This window comes from Paramisgurnus dabryanus, chromosome 15, assembly GCF_030506205.2.
Source record: "Paramisgurnus dabryanus chromosome 15, PD_genome_1.1, whole genome shotgun sequence".
In the NCBI taxonomy this organism is placed as follows: Eukaryota; Metazoa; Chordata; class Actinopteri; order Cypriniformes; family Cobitidae; genus Paramisgurnus; species Paramisgurnus dabryanus.
Window position 1 is genome coordinate 30,430,618 of NC_133351.1, and position 20,367 is coordinate 30,450,984.

General features: G+C 36.2%; 1 protein-coding gene across 9 annotated transcripts in view; it reads right to left on the minus strand.

Moving 5' to 3' along the window:
• dgkh (diacylglycerol kinase, eta) overlaps positions 1-20,367 on the minus strand; it is a 151,383-nt gene that overhangs the window by 51,915 nt on the left and 79,101 nt on the right. For all 9 annotated transcript variants that reach the window (XM_065293029.2, XM_065293031.2, XM_065293027.2 and 6 more), the window contains 3 exons: positions 13,891-13,997; positions 13,687-13,812; positions 13,500-13,602 (listed from right to left, as the gene is read on the minus strand). In XM_065293029.2, the coding sequence (XP_065149101.1) occupies positions 13,500-13,602; positions 13,687-13,812; positions 13,891-13,997 (336 nt within the window). The remainder of the gene's footprint in view (positions 1-13,499; positions 13,603-13,686; positions 13,813-13,890; positions 13,998-20,367) is intronic.

Genomic DNA, 20,367 nt, shown 5'->3' on the forward strand with positions numbered 1-20,367 from the left:
GCCCCACCCAATATGCAAATGGTTTGTGACATGATTTTAATGAACTCAAAGTTCCCCTTTGAAAATCAAGTTTTTTATTGTCGTTTATAGGGCTGTATGGTGTTTTTAAAGGGATAGTTCGGCCAAAAATGATATTAAACCCATGATTTACTCACCCCCAAGCTGTCCGAGTTGCATATGTCCATCGTTTTTCAGACAAACACATTTTCGGATATTTTAGAAAATATTTAAGATCTTTCTGTTGATTAAATGTAATGTTACGGGGTCCAGCCATAGTCCACGACCTTAAAGTCCAAAAAACGTGCGTCCATCCTTCACAAAAGAAATCCAAACGGCTCCAGGATGATAAACAAAGGTCTTCTGAGGGTAATCCGTGCGGTGTTGTTGTAGAAATATCCATATTTAAAACTTTAATAACGAAAATAAATACCTTCCGGTAGCGCCGCCATCTTAGTCACGTCCGCATTCAGGATGAGAGCTTACGCAGCGTATGGAGGTTTCTCTGCTGCTGCTCTGTCCCCCCGCCCTCCGAATTTGTCATACGGCACTAAGAAAAGTGCGTACACTACGCTAATACTCTCTCCTGAGTCTAAGATGGCGGCGCTACCGGAAGGTAGTTAATTACGTAAATAAAATTTTAAATATGGATATTTCTACAACAACACCGTGCGGATTACCCTCAGAAGACTTTTGTTTATCATCCTGGAGCCGTTTGGATTTATTTTGTGAAGGATGGACGCACTTTTTTTGGACTTGAAGGTCGTGGACTATGGCTGGACCCCGTAACGTTACATTTATTCAACTGAAAGATCTAAAATATTTTCTAAAATATCCGAAAATGTGTTTGTCTGAAAAACGATGGACATATGCAACTCGGACAGCTTGGGGGTGAGTAAATCATGGGTTTAATATCGTTTTTGGCCGAAATATCCCTTTAATATGTTTGAAGACAAGCAATGTTCATAATTTCAGTCCAGTGTCTATGGAATGTTTTTTTGGTCTTTTTTAAATTAATTAATTAAATTATAAAATAATTAATTAAATTATAAAATAAAAATAAAATTGCAAAATATGTCCCAAATTTGAAAATTAAATGCTAAAATAAAAATTAAAACATTATTTCATTTTCATTTTTAACGTGATGAAGCATCATTCCGGCCAAATTAAAAAATAAAATTAAATTGATGATTTGACATTTCATTTTCAATATAATCTTGAGTCAAGACTGACAATATTAAAATAAAAAGGCAAGCTTGAAAAGGAATCTGTAAATAAAAATTTTTAAAGGCTTTTTATTCATGCCCAAGCAATAATAGGGACAAAATTAAAATGTAAAGTTCAGTTTTAATTTTATGTTCTGTTTAAATTATTTGTTTTCATTTTCTTTTTCGTTTTCATTTTCATTTTCAACTTGTATGCAAATTCAATGTTAATCAATGGGTGGCGTTTACTTGCTTAAAAAAAAGGGGATTGGCTGAAGCAGCGTTGCCAACTCAGCGACTGTGTTGCTAAAATAGCGACTTTATTGCTACATCTAGCGACTTTTAGGCCCATTTAGACAAACTTAGCGAATGTTTGGATGAATGTTAGCTTCACATCTGTACAGATAGGCTACTGTACGCTTGTACTGGCCCACGAGTGCCGGGTGGCGCTGTCCCGGTGAAATGTGCGTCTGGTGTCTCTGTGCATGGAGCTGGGCAGTGTAGGAGCTGACGCGTGGATGGGATTCGCGTACATTGTTTACATTTCAAAGGAGGAACAAACAATAAAAAGTGGCTGGTCCGCTGTTATATATGTGCGTATTTTCACACATCTGGTCCGGTGAGGCGTCAGTTTAACGAGCTGATACACAGTCACTTACTTTTAAATGAACATTATCTGTTTATTTAGCCTACGTGTTGTCTGTACAAGTATCAGAACTTGCGTCCTCTGTGAAATGCGAGTCTCTCGGAGTCTTCTGTGTACACTGCACTGGACACAACATACAGTTCTTCTGACCATAGCTGAAGCGTGGAAGACGAGCTACGCACATAAGGGCTGTGACGATATCACAGTAATACTGCATCACTGCTGTAATAAGATGCCAGCTGCGGTGATGTCACGGCCGCAACCTTATAAAGCGCGTCATGCCCAAGTGCTCTGATTTCTTGAACTGTACCAACTCACTCCCTGGTTTTAAACCCCTGCGCGAATAACAACATCTCTGCAAGAAAATGTCAGAGCCATGCCCATGAAAGTTCATGTGCAAGGAGTCCGAGCCACGCGCATATTAAGCTTTCTCATTCAAGGAGAAGCACTGTGCTGGTGATGATAATGACAGCATAATAATAATTTAAAACTATAATGGGCAAACATGACAACTATCGTTATGAAGGCAGGAGCGCGTATACTGACAGCACAACTCGTTATTTGGTTGAATGCTGTGCTTATATCTGGAGCTACTGTAAGCGAATTTCTGAAAGCAATGATTGGAGTATCCATAAGTTTTGCGCAGTTATTTACGTAATGATGCAATTGTCGATTTCGTTTTGTATCCACTTTGAGAAAATCTAATTAAACATAATAACAATAATAACATTAAATAATATTTATTTTCTATATCTTTTGAGTTTAATATCAATTATGGAACAGTTTTTGTCATTGTTTGTAACCCATTTTTTGTACAATAAATTATTAAGAGTTTCAACATGTTTGGAGAAGTGTGTTTCTATTCACGGAGAGTTTACCGAAAATGAATGTCTAAAGAAATAGGAATCAGGTTTTACACAACTCATCAGAAACAATCTTAAACTCTGCATGTTCTTTCTGCAGGTTTTCAGGTTGTTATTCTATGAAATGTATTGTATAAAATGGGTTATAAACGATGACATAAAAGGTCTATAAATCATTGTATATTCAAAAGATATAAAAAACAGAAGTTAACATATAGAAATACATATTATTTCACATTGTTATTGCTAATATAATTTGTTGTTTTAATAATATGGGGTGGGTTGTTGTGCTAACAGTCTAACCGCGTGATTCTGTTGCTTTTTCACCACGGTAAAATAAAATCCCGTACGGTCACAGCCCTACTCACAAATCAGCGTTACAAATGAGGACCACTTACAAATACCACAAAGGCTGAAGGTCTGCTCTGCCAGTGTGCCCGCTGCAAAAGTAAGTGACTGGTCACTCATGTCCATTTTCATGAAATGCATACAAATAACACGCAGTGTGATTATAGTGCTATATATACGCCAATTTTGCGAGCATATGATACTCCAGTCCTTAACGGATTTTGGCATAATTATGTATTGCACGATAATCACACTGTGCTATGTGTATGCATTTGATGAGAATGGCTGACGCCTCACCGGATCAGATGTGTGAAAATACGTACATATATAACAGCGGACCAGCCACTTTTTATTGTTTGTTCCTCCTTTCAAATGTAAACAATGAACGCGAATCTCATCCACGCGTCAGCTCCTACACTGTCTGCCCAGCTCCATGCACAGAGACACCAGACGCACATTTCACCGAGACAGCGCCACCCGGCACTCGTTGGCCAGTACAAGCGACACAGTACCCTATCTGTACAGATGTGAAGCTAAGATTCATCCAAACATTCGCTAAGTTTGTCTAAATGGGCCTAAAAGTCGCTAGATGTAGCAATAAAGTCCCTATTTTAGCAACACAGTCGCTGAGTTGGCAACGCAGCGTTAGCCAATCCCCTTTTTTGAGCAAGTAAATAAACGCCACCCACTGATTAACATTAAATTTGCATACAAGTTGAAAATGAAAACGAAAAAGAAAATGAAAACAAATAATTTAAAGAGAACATAAAATTAAAACTGAACTTTACATTTTAATTTTGTCCCAATTATTGCTTGGGTATGAATAAAAACCCTTTTAAAAATGTTTTTACAGATTCCTTTTCAAGCTTGACTTTTTATTTTAATATTGTCAGTCTTGACTCAAGATTATATTGAAAATGAAATGTCAAATCATCAATTTAATTTTCTTTTTTAATTTGGCCGGAATGATGCTTCATCACATTAAAAATGAAAATGAAATAATTTAATATAATGTTTTAATTTTTATTTTAGCATTTAATTTTCAAATTTGGGACATATTTTGCGATTTTATTTTTTATTTTATAATTTAATTAATTATTTTATAATTTAATTAATTAATTTAAAAAAGACCAAAAAAACCTTCCATAAGTGTCTGTTGAATTTCAACAAAAGCAATCGTTGGGAGTGACATAAGTAAATACATGCAAATAAAAACATTATTTTTAGTAAGAACTTTGTTTTGAAAAGAGCCTCATTTTCCAGCTCCCCTAGAGTGAAACGTTTGATTTTTACAGGCGTAGTGATATCACGCAGCACCCGAAAATAGTCCCCTTGGTTACTTTCAATAGCAGAGGACTTTTTTTGGGCACTGCTTAATATCATTGCACCTCCAGCAGCCATGGTACGGAAGTAAAGTCCTAGATTATTACGCCAGAATGAGAGTATAGTTCCTAGACATATCTGCCTAAAAAAATCACAACTTTTAATTTTCTATTGGTCTTAGTACACGATGTAACTACAGAAGAGTCAAGTTTAAAATAAAAATATTGAAACTCTTTAGTTATTTTTTAGCGCGATGCTAATGGTCTAATCAGATTCAATGAATTGTGCTAAGCTATGCTAAAAGTGGTACCGCAAGACCCAGACATTGGCTGAATGGATTCAAAAACAGTACATATCTATATCTAAACATATCTATGGTCTGAGGTGTGCAACTGAGTATATGCGAGGACCGATTCGCATTTTCATAGATGCGAGTATACACTTAACGAGGCAAGGGTGTAGAGTTAAATTCATGCTGTTTAAAAGCATGACGAATTTGTCATGACAGGCAAAACTCTTATATATGCTATTATGATACTCAAAGATGAGTTGTAACTGATAAATTGATTGACTACAGGGAGACTTTAATGATTTATGACTTTAAAACGTTATGTATAGTTAAAGTTTTAGGTTGATGCAGATCAGTGTTTGAATTAATTTCAAAGATTATGAGGGTCCCCTAGCTAAGCCCCACACCACTGGTTAAGCCCCCCTCATTATACTGTAGGGTCACCATGATTTCACGAAGTAAGATGTGGGCAGAGGCGATTCTAGGGTCTATGGGGGCCCCAAGCAGAAAATTCCCTGTGTACAAGAAGTGTGCAATACTTCTATACAATGTCCTTTGCCACTATTCTACAGTGCAATAGTTACTGCGAAAGATACATAATAATGTAATCCTCATCATGCCTAACATTATTAACATGTTTGGATGCATAAATGGCATAACATGTTTGGAAATAATGACAGCAGAGAAATATTTTCTACATTATACAATGATAGCAATGATTAATGACTTATTTTTACAAGAATATTTTTACAAGAATATTTTAAGAAACCATTCATTTTATGACTGCTACTGTACTAAATAATCTCAGTCATAGTTACTGCTAACTGTTATGTAAGTTAGTGTCCTAGAGTTAAATATTAGTAAACTTAATATTAATTTCATATCTGAAAATACAGAACAGTATAACACATACATCTGTTGATTTTCTCAGCAACAATGCAATTCTATAGACTTGACAAGAGGTTTTCCTGAGATTTGTTTGATAATGTTTGAGACCTGACAGGGTGAGGATGTAGTTTGTCTTACCTCCCTTAAACCCATCATCTCTCATTTCTTCTTCCCTTTCCCTGCTTTGCACAAAACATTTCTGATGTATTTCTACAGAAGCCAATAATGATCGAGTCAAAATAAGATTAGCATTGTTATTTAGAAACTTCCTTTAGTCTCGTCATGTTTTCATAAGCTAACTCACTCGCGTGGCGTCTTTTGAATGCGGTTGTGCGCGAATGAACGCAAAGACGCGCGCGGACATGAATACGTGCGTGCACGCGTCATTGCGACTGCTTCGCTTTTACAATCGTAAATTGGGTAACTACATTGCATATAGATCCGTTTTTGCCGCGATTGTCTTTGTAAAGGATTGCACTAGTTAACTGTTAAAATTTAAACTTGAGATTTACACCAGAAGATTTACACTTGGGCACGTGCCTGACTGGAGCTGGACCGGGCACATTAAACCACATGTGGGTACAGAGGGCTGCTCACTTTAGCGCCTTTTATATGCGGTTAAATTGTTTTAAATCACTTGAGTATTATCATTTGCAATCACATGCGAGCCAAACCGTGGGTTGTGATCCATACGGATCAACTCCGACATCACGACTGAACGATACAACGTCACCCATTCGCTACGTTCATTTTCAAAACTGGCAAGTTATCCACCTGGGTTGGATTTTGACTGGGCTAAGCCAATGTCAATCAACATTCCATCCAATCGGAATTTTGATATGCAGTCATGTTGTTCATCTACCGGGTGTAGCTGGCCATCCGAGAAACAAACTCGGGGGCCCTCTAGTGGCTCGGGGCTCCAAGCAGTTGCCTGCCTTGCCTGTTGACAAGGTGCGCCTCTGGATGTGGGAAAAAGTTTTATTGGTCCTGGATCAATGTTTTAATCAAATAAACCCCAAAATACTCTTAACACAACCCCTAATAATTTTTACCCCTCAAATTACTGTAAAATAATAGTTTAAGAAGAATCTTTTAAACCAATCCTTAATCTAATTCCTCCAGAAAACAGCACTTAAGAGTTTACATTTTTGTTAATTGAGAATAGAAAGATATCATATGTTGTAAATAATTTGTTGTTGTTGGTACAATTTTACATTCACAAATGTACATTTTGTAAAACTCCTCCACGTTTTGTAGTGTTTAAAAAGGAATTCGCAATATATTTGAAGACATTAAAAAGTATGAAAAGTCCCAAAGCAAGATATTTATGTACCTTAATACAGGATTTTGAATTAGGAATGTGAAATCCCCCTACTACGCTGTTTATTTTTATGTGGGGTTTTTTTTTTAATTTTATTTATGTATTTATTCATTTTTTTTACTTAATTTGTACAGAAGATGAATGTCAATTTAAACTTTGTGTGTCTTGTTTTGTAATTCTCATAGTTATAAATGCCTTTTTGTATCTTCTTTCAAAGCATTGAATAATAAAAAAAGAGTTTACATTTATTTTGTTTACTAATTTAATCTTTTGGATTCGTTTATTACAAACTGGGAAAAATAATAAACAGTATCGTTTGTGGCAGCACAGCATGAGAATTTTAAATTTATGTAGTATTTTAATAAAATAAAATAACAGGAGACTCCCTAATTTATATTTTTTTGGTTTACATGGTGTCCCTCAATGCTTATAGGAAATCCGGGACCACCCCAACACCCCCTCAATTCAAACACGGAAGCAGATCATAGAGAGATTGGCGCCACTGGCTTTCCGAAAAAGAATATAAAACATGCATCTTAGTTTTTATTTGCAATGCTGACTTCATTTGTATGTACTGATTTATAGTGAAAATGAAATAAAAACAATAAAAAAATTAGTAGTTAGTTGAGTCTAACATGTGCTGTGTAAAGACACTTAATAAACGTATAAAATGTTGCTAATGTAAAGCTCTCCAAATCGAAATTCTTATAGCTGGCAGCTGCCCTTATAGATAGCACACATAAAGAAAGCTCAGTATGTTTTAAATCAAATTTATTTTAATACTTATTCCCTAAATATCAAACCCATGACCCTGGCATTGGTACATTGGTATCGCCATGCTCTACCAATTATCCAGTGTAAGTAAACTCACGCCAGAACATGCAGTCTAAAAAAGATAAAGCTGCTGCTGACTCCATGTTGCTTAGAAACAGTTTTCTTCATGCCCGAACTAAGATGAATCAGAGAAAGGACTGAACACTGGAAATGAAATGCCGTACAGTGGGTTAATAATGCAGCGCTATGATTTCTTTATTAGTGAGGAGCTGTCATTTCACACGCCTGCCATCACGTGCATGCATATGCGGCTAATGCAGTAAACCGGCAAGTAGCTGCAAGTGAAACCTGAGGTGTTTGTAAGATCCACCATATGCCCAAATTACACTTTAATATCCATGTCTCCTATTGAATTTATGCACAAAATGTTTTGCATTGATTTCTGTGCACCTTAATATGTTTGAGTGTATTGCTTTGGGTTTGTGTACACAGCTGGAAACTTGCATGTAATTGCAGCTGACAGTCGCCCTCAAGCGCCGGGTTTGCCTGTTTTATGTGTGGTTGAGAGCGGATGCGGATATGTGGGTGGACGTCTGTCAGTGGACCCCTCTGGGTTTTAAGAGAAGCCCCTCCTTCCCTTGCTCTCTCCTCTCGTGGAAGCAGACTGAGGCGAATTGAGTCACGAAGCTCCGGCACGTGCCAAAGGCAGCCCTCGGCAAATAAAGATGCAGTTCTGTGCGCCACCTCGCACTGAGGCCAGGGATTCCTTACACATGAGAGGCTCTCCACCTTAAAAGATCCATGTCTCTAATCCATCTATTCCATTTTTACCAGCCAATTAATAGGACCATATGGCAATCCAATAAAATATTGGTATCAGGCAAAACTTAGCAACCATCGATTTGCGTTACATTTCTGCCTGGCAGCGACTAATCTCTACATCCGATATATGTCCCTCCAATTAAAAGTAGAGGACCTTTGAAGTTCTGATCAATAGCGGGTGTCCTCGGATGCTCACAAAGGTTCGGTTTTACACACCCATACACCTACATGAACAGGTGCAGACGCTAAAGAATCAATATCTGGGTCAAAGACTGAAAACAACTGCCTTGCTGCATCTCTGCCCAGTCCGACAAGAGCTAACAGACTTGCACACTCTCAGAAATAAAGGTACATGAAGGTACAAAAGTTGGGGTGGTACCTATTCAAAAAGTACACTTTTGTAACTAAAAGTGCATATTGGTACCTCAAAAGTACATATTTGTACCAAAATGCACATTTTTAAAGTTGTATTGGTGTGTAATGTGTCCCAGTGACAACTTTTGTACCTTTTTTTTCTCAAAGTGGATGACAGTAACATCTAGCTCAATAGCATCAAGTCAATTCATTTTCAGTGAGAGTTGCTATATGACACATTTTGGTCATGTAAAAAGTCACTAATCGGAGTATTTACAATGTCACATGATTATTTACTAAAAAAAAACCGTCATATGCAATTGCATCTGAACTAATGCATTAAGTTATAACATATGTGAGATTTGAATTACATTATTAAGCACGCAAGCAAATAAACTTTCGTCATGCATGTTTGTATTTTAATGCATCTTGGCTAAAAGCCACTTGGAAATGGGTTTTCCTTGCTGAAGGCTTGCATTTCTTAAAAAAAAAAAAAAATCTTACAAATGAGCAAATAAAATATATTTAATCAAAATTTCCTGTATTTCCATATATTTACTTCTGTGGCAAGTAGCCATGAAATAAGCAGGATAATGTACATACAACCGGATGTTATTGCAAATAAAACCCTTCAGGGTCATACAAGACCTGACAAGTCCTGATCACCCTGTTGGGATTTAATCAGCAATAACAAATGGCTGGCAGTAGATTAGCAAGTGAAAACCATCTTAAATTGCTTATTTCTCAACCATTTCGTTTTGCAAAACTTGAGAAAAAAAGAGAAATCTGTTTCAACCACTCCATCAAATGCCATTTTTGTTCTTTCCAAGACCAACCGCTGAATCAATTGCCGGTGGTGGCAGCAATATTCAGGTATTGGACACTTTCTGTAGCAGCTGTCAATAAAAGGCAGCGTGCAATTTCCTGGAAAGCGTTTCCCTGGTGGCTTATGCTCTACGTGGGGCCAACTGTGCAAACAGGGAAAGTATGGATCTTCGGTAACAGGTTAATAATGCAGGCAGGAATCGAGGAAGCATGAGGCAGTGTTATTGTTTGCTCTCATCTTGAATTTTCCGAGCACATGATGTTTACATGCATCAGGACAAGACGCTCTGAGGGAAAGTGCGTGTGTCTCAATCAGTTACCTAGCTCCCTAGCTCGTATATCAGTATATTGTGTACACAGGCTTGGTCACTGCCCTTACAAAAATTAACCATGGTTTTACTACATTAAAAAAAAACATGCTTATTGGAGTAAAACCATGGTAACCACAAAATAACCATGGTTACTACACTTTTACCACAATGAAACCATGGTTATTTTTCGCAAGGGTAAGGACACTGGCTATCAGTGTTGGGCAAGTTACTGAAAATTAGTTATTAGTAACAGTTATTAGTAACTTCTTTTAAAAGTAATTGAATTACTCTACCAGTTACTGTATATCAAACATAATTAGTTACTAGGTAATGTAACTTTTAAGTTACTTTTATGTCTGCTTTTTAAATGTTACTGCATTATTTTAGTAAAGTCTCTTATATGGATGGGCTATTTTACATGTAAGACTATAATATATCACATACTGTAGGAGCCTATTTTGCTTTAAATTCAGTCTTTGAATATTTTTGTTAGAAATGATCTTAATATGTAAGCTTACTTTATTTATGTATATCATTTAGACCATTTAGACAAATATTCTCTATGTTTACATTGAAAATATTTGATGTGTTAAAATTGTGTACCGTCTCTTTAAGAATTTGGGGACTGTGAAGCTTGCAGGTAGTGCGCTCTTTGGAATACAGTGGAGTTGCACAGTTTCATTACCGCATCTGTGATATTTAAGATTTAAGATCGTATTTGTATATTTTTTATGTTTGATTCAAAAGATAAACCAGATTAAAGGAAGATATTTAATCAGAAAACGGACTACGTGGATTGTTTTGTTGGACACAGAGCGAGTGAAACCAAAACTGAAACTAAAAGGCACTCACACATACTATGAATTTTTTAACACAACAAAGGTTGTACAGCGCAGGGTGCATATTTTACTGAAAAGCAACAATCGCGGATCGTTCTCTTCCAAAGCCGATGTAAACATTAGAGAATATATAAACATTTCTCAGATGTATTACTTTTGTGGACTACAAATGCAAGTTGATGTCATACTGGGATTGCTTGGCAAACATAATTTACAAACATGAGACCGGATGGACTTATGACTCAAACACAATTTTTAAACAAAGGTCTGTTGTCCCGTTTAGATTTTTTTATGTTCATTCTATAGCACTGTCATCCATGATGAAGTTTAATGAATTATTGTGTCGCTAAAAGTAACTTTGTAACGCGTTACTCCCCTCACTGCTGGCTATACATTGGGACACCTGATGATATATTTACGATGACATTACTATTAAAACACGTTATAAGACGTCACCACTAAGGCAACATGCAGAAATCTCTCTCTGACTTACACTTAAATATTCAGTTTCATGTAGTACAAAATAAAGTCCAGTAAAAAAGACTAATAGCAAAAAAAGGGTAAATTAAAATATATTTAGTATATAAATATATAAGTTATAGAATTACCCTTTTACTTAAACAATTTTAACTTAAACAATAATAACAAATAAGAGCCTGGACATTACATCTCCGATGTAATACATACATATATATTCACACCTAAACTAATCTAAAAACTACATTTTGTGGGCCAGAAACAGTAATATTTAATAAATTATTGTGTCTGTCAACTATTACGTTGGGTCACACAATTTTAGTTGGAGAGCTTCAGACAAAGTCATGTGATTGGGAATATGCGGTGCCAAAAGAACTATCAGGTGGATGCCGTCAAAGTACAGCAAGAGCGAGTCGAAATTAGACTTCTCTGTATGATTTCTCAAATCGCTCTTGTGCTACCTTGATACCATTCGACTTTCGGTTCTTGTGGCACCACATGAAGTCGAATCGGAAGCTTATTGGAAGTATCGATGTTCCTTGGTTTTTGCGTTGCATGGTGGGAATTTTTAGAGAACAAACATTCAAAATGCCCAGTCTGTGAAAACCCAGTTAAAGTATTTTTTTGAGATTTACTGTTTTCTAAATAATATCATCCTACATAATGTAAAGAACGTTCTGTGAAAATACAACCTTGATATCTATATCTATATCTCTTGATATATATATATGATATCTGATCTGTAATATTGACTGAATAAGACATGTCAAAGATTGAAATGAAAGTAAAATCGATGATTTAAATCAAACTAATGCTTCTAATCTCAAAATTGGATTCACAGACAGGATTGAATTTTCTTAAAATGCTCATTTTTGGTTGAGAAAACAAAAACCAAACAGGGTTCAAATGACACATGGGTGATTAAATAATGACAGCATTTTAGTATTTGGGTGAACTCTCTCTTAACTCTTTCACCGCCATTGACGAGATATCTGCAACTTTTTAAACCCGGAAGTATTGCCCTATGGCAAGCTGCTGCATGTCCGTGTCTGTTTTAAAGATCGCTCTGAATGGGATCTCTATGAAAAGTCCGTCACAAAAATTGAATTATCTCTGCTTTTTGCTCAAAATGTGGTGTTTTTGCAGAAACCTACCCATATTCAAAAGCTGATTACAAAAGAACCACTGAAGGTAGGATGAAACGTTTTTTTTTTTTTTTTTGAAAGCAGAGGGTCTGTTCTTTCATTTGGTATATTGTATGTTTATATATTTAAAGAAGAACATTTTCTGGAAGGCATTAAACTTTGATGAAAATCATGAAAAACGCTGGCGCTGGCTGGCAACTTTTTTTAAAAACGCTGGCGGTGAAAGAGTTAAAAATAAAATCTTAAAATCACTGAATCATTAAAAAATGGTATTTAACACATTCCCCGCCAGCCTTTTTTGGAAAAGTTGCCTGCCAAGTTGCCTGCCACAAAATTCCTTCCAGGAAAATGTTCTTCTAAAAATATATAAATATAAAAATACACTGAAAAACTGATTCATTTAATTTACTCAATTTTTTAAGGTAAGTGGTTGCAATCAATTTATTTAAGCTACATTTAAACAAAAGTTTTTTGTTTTGTTTTTCACATTTTTTTGTTTAAATGGAGCTTAAATAAATTGATTGTAACCACTTACCTTAAAAAAGTTAATTGAATGATAATTTTTTCAGTGTAAATTAAATTAAAAGAACAGATCCGCTGCTTTCAAACAAACAAAACAGGGAGAAAAAAAACATTTCATTCCATCTAAAAATTATCTGCTTATAAACTCTTAAATATGGGTATTTTTCTTAAAAAATAAAAAAAAAATTAGCAAAAAGCTAAAATTGCATTTTTGTGAAGGAATTTTGTTAGAGATCAGATTTAGAATGATTATCAAAACATAAACTTTGTTTATGAAATTAGTAAATCATTTTTATGCTTCAGTTTTTTTTATAAATTGGTAGTGGATAATCACGGTAACATAAAACCTTATCAGGGACACTTTTTTCATGCAAATGTTTTCTTTTAATTGACGAGATAATTCGTCAATGGCGAGGAAAGAGTTAACGTCCCACAAATTGATTTATTTTATATTCTTTTTGTGCAAACTTTCAAAAAAAATGATATTTGTTGCAGCTCACATCACAACTCATATCAGCACTGCGATAGAAAAGTAATTGAGCAGTCTTACCATCAGAGTCGATGCTGTTGAGAGCAGTTGGGGGGATGATTGAGACTTTACACTGGCCCAGGGGACATTTGCGGGGGTAAATATCCATGCACGCTGTGTGCACCTGTCAAAGCACAGATGGTTCTTAGAGTTCGCAAGCTCTTTGAACTAACTAGCCGTAAGGCATTCTGGGATATGTAGTCCTTACCATCGCCTTGCACCACAGACAGCGCCAGTCTTGCAAGCGCAGCACGCTGCCACACGTTTTGTCGCAAACTGCACACTTTGCGCTGACGGGCAGGTTGCCTTCCAACCACTGGTGTGGCATTGCAATCTGTAGGTACAGAATATAATGTGTATCACTTTACAGCAGCTTACATGCAAAATAAGTTGTTATATTTTAGACAGTCACCCCATCCTCATCTTCAATGATGTCCTTCCCAATAGAGGCCAGTGTTGTCCATTTGCAGTTGTTGGTGGCCCTGACTGCGCACCTTTTGTGGGCTTTGAATTTACACACTGCAACGAAAAAAGTGCAAACCGATTAAATCTCTGAGCTCTGTCCCTTGTTAGATAATGTACTGGATATCCCCCTAAAAATCTTATCAAAATCAGACAGAGATTTTAGTGCTGACAATAATGTGTTTGTAAAGAGAGATCCTGTCTTTAAGAAGAACATGTCACCATGGATTCACATAGGCGATCTACTGTCCACACCAGCGGTGTGTGGGTGAAGGCCGATAAGATAATGGCCGACAGTTCTCTGCCGATTTCCTCGATTAAATTGCATTGCAACTTTAATGAGATTAGCCATGTTCATCTGGTCGTTTCCAGAAGGAGAATTAAGTGGCTGATTGATTGGCTGGCTGTCTTCCTCTTCTATAATGTACGTATCAGCACATAATAACGGCCACCTCCATTCCTACGAACCCCAGCCATTTCCCATCATAGACAACACAATCAATGCAGATGTCTGCACAACATGAACAGAACTACAGAACCTCTTAAACATTGTGGGTTGGGTTATAGACGGCTCATAATGGATGAAAGGAGTCGACTGGTGACCTCAAAAGACCTTGAATCCAGTTAAATCAGCCTGCATCCACACATTACTCTACCAGAAGCTGCCGGGCGTCTAATGTTCTGCAGGATTTAACAGATTTGTGGTGACACGGCAATCATGCTAACACTGAAACATATCGTCCAGCCTATTCCAGCCAGACGAACACCACGTTGTCACCACAAAAAGTGTTTCCTTATTGTGAGCCACACTATAAGATTTGTTAGGTCAAACTTAAAGTACGTGTTCATGCTGCCTGCTGAGTTAATTCAACTTAAATATTAAGGGTGAAGTGTAGATTTTAGCGGCATCTAGTAGTGCGGATGTGAATTGCAAGCAACACCCAAGCTCACCCTCCCTTTCGAAGCACACACACCATACCTGTCAACATTGACAGTGCATGCGCGTGGAAATTTTGAGACAGGACACAAGAAATTACACAAAGGCAATAGACAGTGTTTGCCCACACACCATTATCTTTTATTTTGTTTTTACTTCTTCCAAGAACAGAAAGCTGTGGAGAATTTACGTCCTATAATGTTTGATTCCTGATATTTGTTTTCTTGTTGTTTATTCTAAACCTATATGGTGGATTTACTATTTTCCCTCATCTATCCTAATTTTATTAATGTACTGTAAATGTCACAAATCTGTCCTGACGGCCTAGTAGAATAATAATGTGATTTAGAAATCATTTGTATTGCGTATGAAGCGAACGCGGCCATCCGCACGTAGCCTTGGTGAGTATACTTGTAAAGCTGCGCGGACACGTGCACCCACGAGCTAGACGCGGAAAAAGGTATACCCGGACCTTTACTTAGTATTGTTGTCTTGTTTTCAGTCTATCTAATTCAACTATCTAATCATTCTTATTCAAGATATATTTTCTTGATGATCAAAATTACCTAAGAAAATAATTCTAGTTTTTAGACAAATATCAAATTTTAAGTGAATTTGTGCTTAAAACAAGAAGAAAAAAAATCTTGAAGTTTACTTTTTCTTAAACACTTAATTCAAGAAAAAAAATAATGTAAAATGTTCAGGTTCACTTCATTTGTATATGTTTTTGTCTAAGAACTAGACTTATTTTCTTAACTTATTTTGCTCATCAAGAAAATGCATCTTGACTTGAGAATTTTTAATATTTGTGCTTAAAAGAAGACAAAAATATTAACTAAGAAAGTAATTTTTTGCAGTGTACACTGCATAAAATAATTTTCAAGAAAATATTTTCTCAGTATTTTTGTCTTGTTTTCAGTACAAATATCTAAAAATTCTTAAATTAAGATGCTTTTTCTTGATGAGCAAAACAACCCAAGAAAATAAGTCGTTTTTAGACCAAAAATATCAAATTTAAGTGAATGTGTGCTTAAAAAAGCTAAATTATCTGCAAATGGGATGAGAACATTTTTCTTGAATTAAGTGTTTAAGAAAAAAGAAAACGTATTGTTCGATTTTTTTTTCTCACCCCATTGGCAGATATTTTTGCTTGTTTTAAGCACAAATTCACTTAAATTGTATATTTTTTGTCTATAAAATAGACTCATCAAGAAAAAGCATCTTAATTTAAGAATTTTTAGATATTTCTACTGAAAACAAAGCAAAAAAATTACATAATGGAGCTGATGAAGGTATTGGCTGGCAGGTAAGGATGATTGAAGACGAGACACAGATGAGAGAACATGGAGGATCATGCGAAATGGATGGGGAAAACAGGCAGGATGAAAGACTTAATTCCCAGAACACAAAGAACGGATTTGGGTTCTCGTGGAGATCGGTCTTGCCAGGCGACCTTGGAAGAACAAACTCAGAAGATCGCAAGAACACATAACGCATTTGTGAGAAATGAGATGTGTGCGAGCATTCTGTTGGTCACCATTGTTTTGTTGCATTGACTTCTGGGGCGTAAAGCGACTTCAGCGAGCAAGTCTGCATCCCCGATATCAAGAACACATCCGGATATTTTTATGCGTCCTCTGTACGTGTGTTCTTGAGAATTGTAATTGAACTTTGACGGTTAATGATGACGTAGAGCGAGGACACAAGGACGCAAGATCGCATATTGAGAAACAGCCACTGAGATGGAGACTGTGATAGTTATCAATTGAAGTAATTTTTTAAGTTGATCCAACTTTAAACTTTTTACAGTGTATGACAAACCAAGTGAGGAATGAGAAGAGTCAGAATATAGACAGATAAAAAAAGTGTATTTGTGATGCTTTAGTTATGCAAGTTGGCCATTCAAATAATTAATAATACATCAATGAAAAGCTTATTTATTCAGTGTTCAGATGATATTTAACTCTCAATAAAAAATACCCTTATGCTGTGGGTTACTGTCTGCGTATCCACCCCTGTGGTCAGGTACATTTGTGTTACATCTCTATGTTCCCATAAAATTTTGGGATGCTGACACATTACACTGCAAAAAATGACTTTCTTACTTGTTTTCAGTACAAATATCGAAAAATTTTAAAATCAAGATGCTTATTCTTGATGAGCAAAATTACCTAAGAAAATAAGTCTAGTATTAGACAAAAAAATATATAATTTAAGTGATAATGCGCATAAAACAAGCAAAACAATCTTACCATTGAGGTGAGGAAAAAAGTCCTGAAACACTTAATTCAAGCAAAATGTTCTCACCCCATTGGCAGATTTTTTTGCTTGTTTTAAGCACAAATTCACTTAAACTGCATATTTTTGCTAGACTTATTTTCTTACGTCATTTTGCTAATCAAGAAAATACATCTTGATTCAAGAATTTTTTGATATTTCCATTGAAACAAGACAAAAATACTAAGTTAGAAAGTCATTTTTTTGCAGTGTAATATTAGACATTGAAACAATCTCTGAAAAAATTAGTGTTTACACCCAGATGGTCACCCTAAGAAATCGAGGGTACAATCGATGGAAAGCTTGTCCCAGTATATATATATGGCAGGAAATGTCCCTGATCCCAATGAATACACCACAAGAAAGGAAGCCGAGATGCTCCTGGGATGTTGGGATTTTCCACTCTTCATTTAATAATTAATGCGAGGAGACACATCAATTGAGACAAAAGTCTGATGTTGAGACCACATCCTCTTGAGAGATTCATAACATTAATAAGAGGTTGCTTCATCTTTCTTTGGCTTTGCACTCACCTTGTAATCAGAGCCGCTTTGCTCTCAGACCATTTCACATGACTCTGGAAACAAATCTTCAATCAATCACCCTAATGTCATTTTCAGGGCTGTTAGCAAACCATTTACAGACAATTCAGTAATGCCGAGTGAACGCAAGACTGTTTACGATGCGCTACTAATGGACAGGATGTCTCTGTCAAATTAGAAAGTGAGATATGTCGAGTTTGCCTCTTTTGTTGGGGCACACGTCTTACATCAATCCTTATCGATTGGCTGCTACAGGAAATCAAAGTGAAATATAAGCAGTGATTGTTTTAAACTTACCCAAATCTCCTAAGGTCTCTGCACTATGGCCTTTAAAGTTAACATTAACTTCTTTATTCGGCCACCATACCCGTTTAAACAATGCATTTAGCAAACACTGGAGATCGGACACTTAAGATAGGACAATATTTCTTGTATATATGAAGAGTTTGCTTCCAAAACCTGATAAACACCTTTTTTTAATGAGTCAGTATTAAAACGCAAATTCTTAATTTTACCGCAAAATCCAATATCCACAATGATTCGCGGTGACACGTGGCCAAGATGGCGACAACAGGCACCACTGCCTACTATTGGCTTCAAAAAAGCTTTTCACAAACCTATGGGTGACGTCACGGACACTACGTCCATATTTTTTACAATCTATAGTCGCGACGAATGTTCAACGCGCCTGTGAAGCATTCTTAGAAGGATTTAGCCACTGAATTGGTAAGCACCCAATGTATGTCTTGCCCTAAGAGCGGGGCAATACTAACTGTCCAATGGACAGATGTCCAATAAATTCCCAAAAGACCAAGGCCCGGTTCCCCAAAACGTAAGTAGATCTTAACCTATTCCTAAACCTCTCTCTTAACTCTATGGCACGATTCCCAAAACGTTCGTACGCTAAGTATATCTTCTGTAAGTCACATTTTCGTAAGGTTGGTCTGGACCATTCGTAAGCTCTCTCTTAGCGTTGTTTGAGCGCAAAACGCTATCGCCGCCACTGTACAGCAGTCTTTAGAAATCAGCACAGCGCAGTACAAGTCAAACTATGGTATGTTGACAATGATTTTATGTTATGGACATATTAAGACTTAGAATAAAATATGTTTTTCATTGGATACAGGACTGTTTATGCAGTTGAATTTATTTGGTATCAGAACTAATGAATAAAAGACGGCGCCGGTGTGGTGTCAAAGTTTCTTCCCCATCGACGTCTGTTCCCTCTATGTTTATAGCGTTTTCTTCACGTTACATTTATCATTTATTTCGAAAGATTAAAGATTTGAATTGGTTATACTAAAAAGCAATAATATTATCTATTCTATAATACAATTTATTAATTATTTCATACATTTGACAGTTTTATATCAGGGTATGTCTTTTAACATATTATTACATTATACTGTTTTTTTAAAAAAAAGTTATGTTTGTATACATAATAAATATATATTATACATATAATATTATTCATACTGTAAATATAATTGACTTACCATTAAGAACAATAAAGATACATTACATAAATGCACACATATACATCTCATTAGCCATTAAAACTTTCAATGTATATAAAGAATAAACGTATAATGTGATAAAACAAAAACACGACACTAAAGGGAAATTAAGGGGAAACAGACTTCAACACAACACTGGCCGCATAACCATTTAGTCCATGTCAATTTTTTTATTCGGCAAAACTTAAGCCCTTTTGACATTTTGCCTGACGTGGCTATAAAAAATTCCGCCTCATTATGGCGCTTCTGGATCTTCTCAGACCATATTCTCTCTCTGTTCATTGTAGATAGGTTGCTTTATATTGAAAACATTAACCAATGGCAAGCAATACCGCATTAAACAGAAGTAAAAGTTTAAAAGTTTAAATTTTTTTAAAAGTCATTAAACCCATGTCAAGAAGCGACACAAGTGGCAGAACAGGATAAGCAGGGTGGATGATTAGCGAGGGATACCCGGTTCATCTACCCGTATTACTGACAATTTGATCATTTAATTAATAGTCTATATTATACGGATAACTTTAACTATGTTAAAATAAAAGTTACTGGAATAATTTGAGTAATGCTTCATTTGCATAGAACGTGTTGTCTTTCTTAATGCCGTAATGCACCTTCGCGTGAAGTGGAAAATCGATCCCTGAGTGATCGATCGCAAATAATTCAGCACAGGGATGTTCACATTGACCGTTTAACCATTACCCGAAGGTAAGAATTTATGATCGATTAACATTATGGGCCCTATTTTAACGATCTGAAACGCAAGTGCGAAGCGCAACGCGCAAGTGAGTTTGTGGGCGGATCTTGGGCGCTGTTGCTATTTTCCCGGCGTGAGAAATAACTCTTGCGCCGGGCGCAAATCAATAAGGGGTTGGTCTGAAGTAGGTTCATTATTCATAGGTGTGGTTTGGGAGTAACATCAAATAAACCAATCAGAACGCTATCCAACATTCCCTTTAAGCGCAAGGGCACAAGTTCCATGGCGGGTTGCTATTATTATGACGGATTTACCAGGCGCACGCCAGGAGCGGTTCACAGCCGAGGAGACCGACGTTCTTGAAAGAGCAATCAAAGACGTTTGTTTTGTATGGGGATAGGAGAAACCCGCCCAAATCAGCGTAGGTTAAACAGGCGTGTGAGGAAATAGCGCAACAATG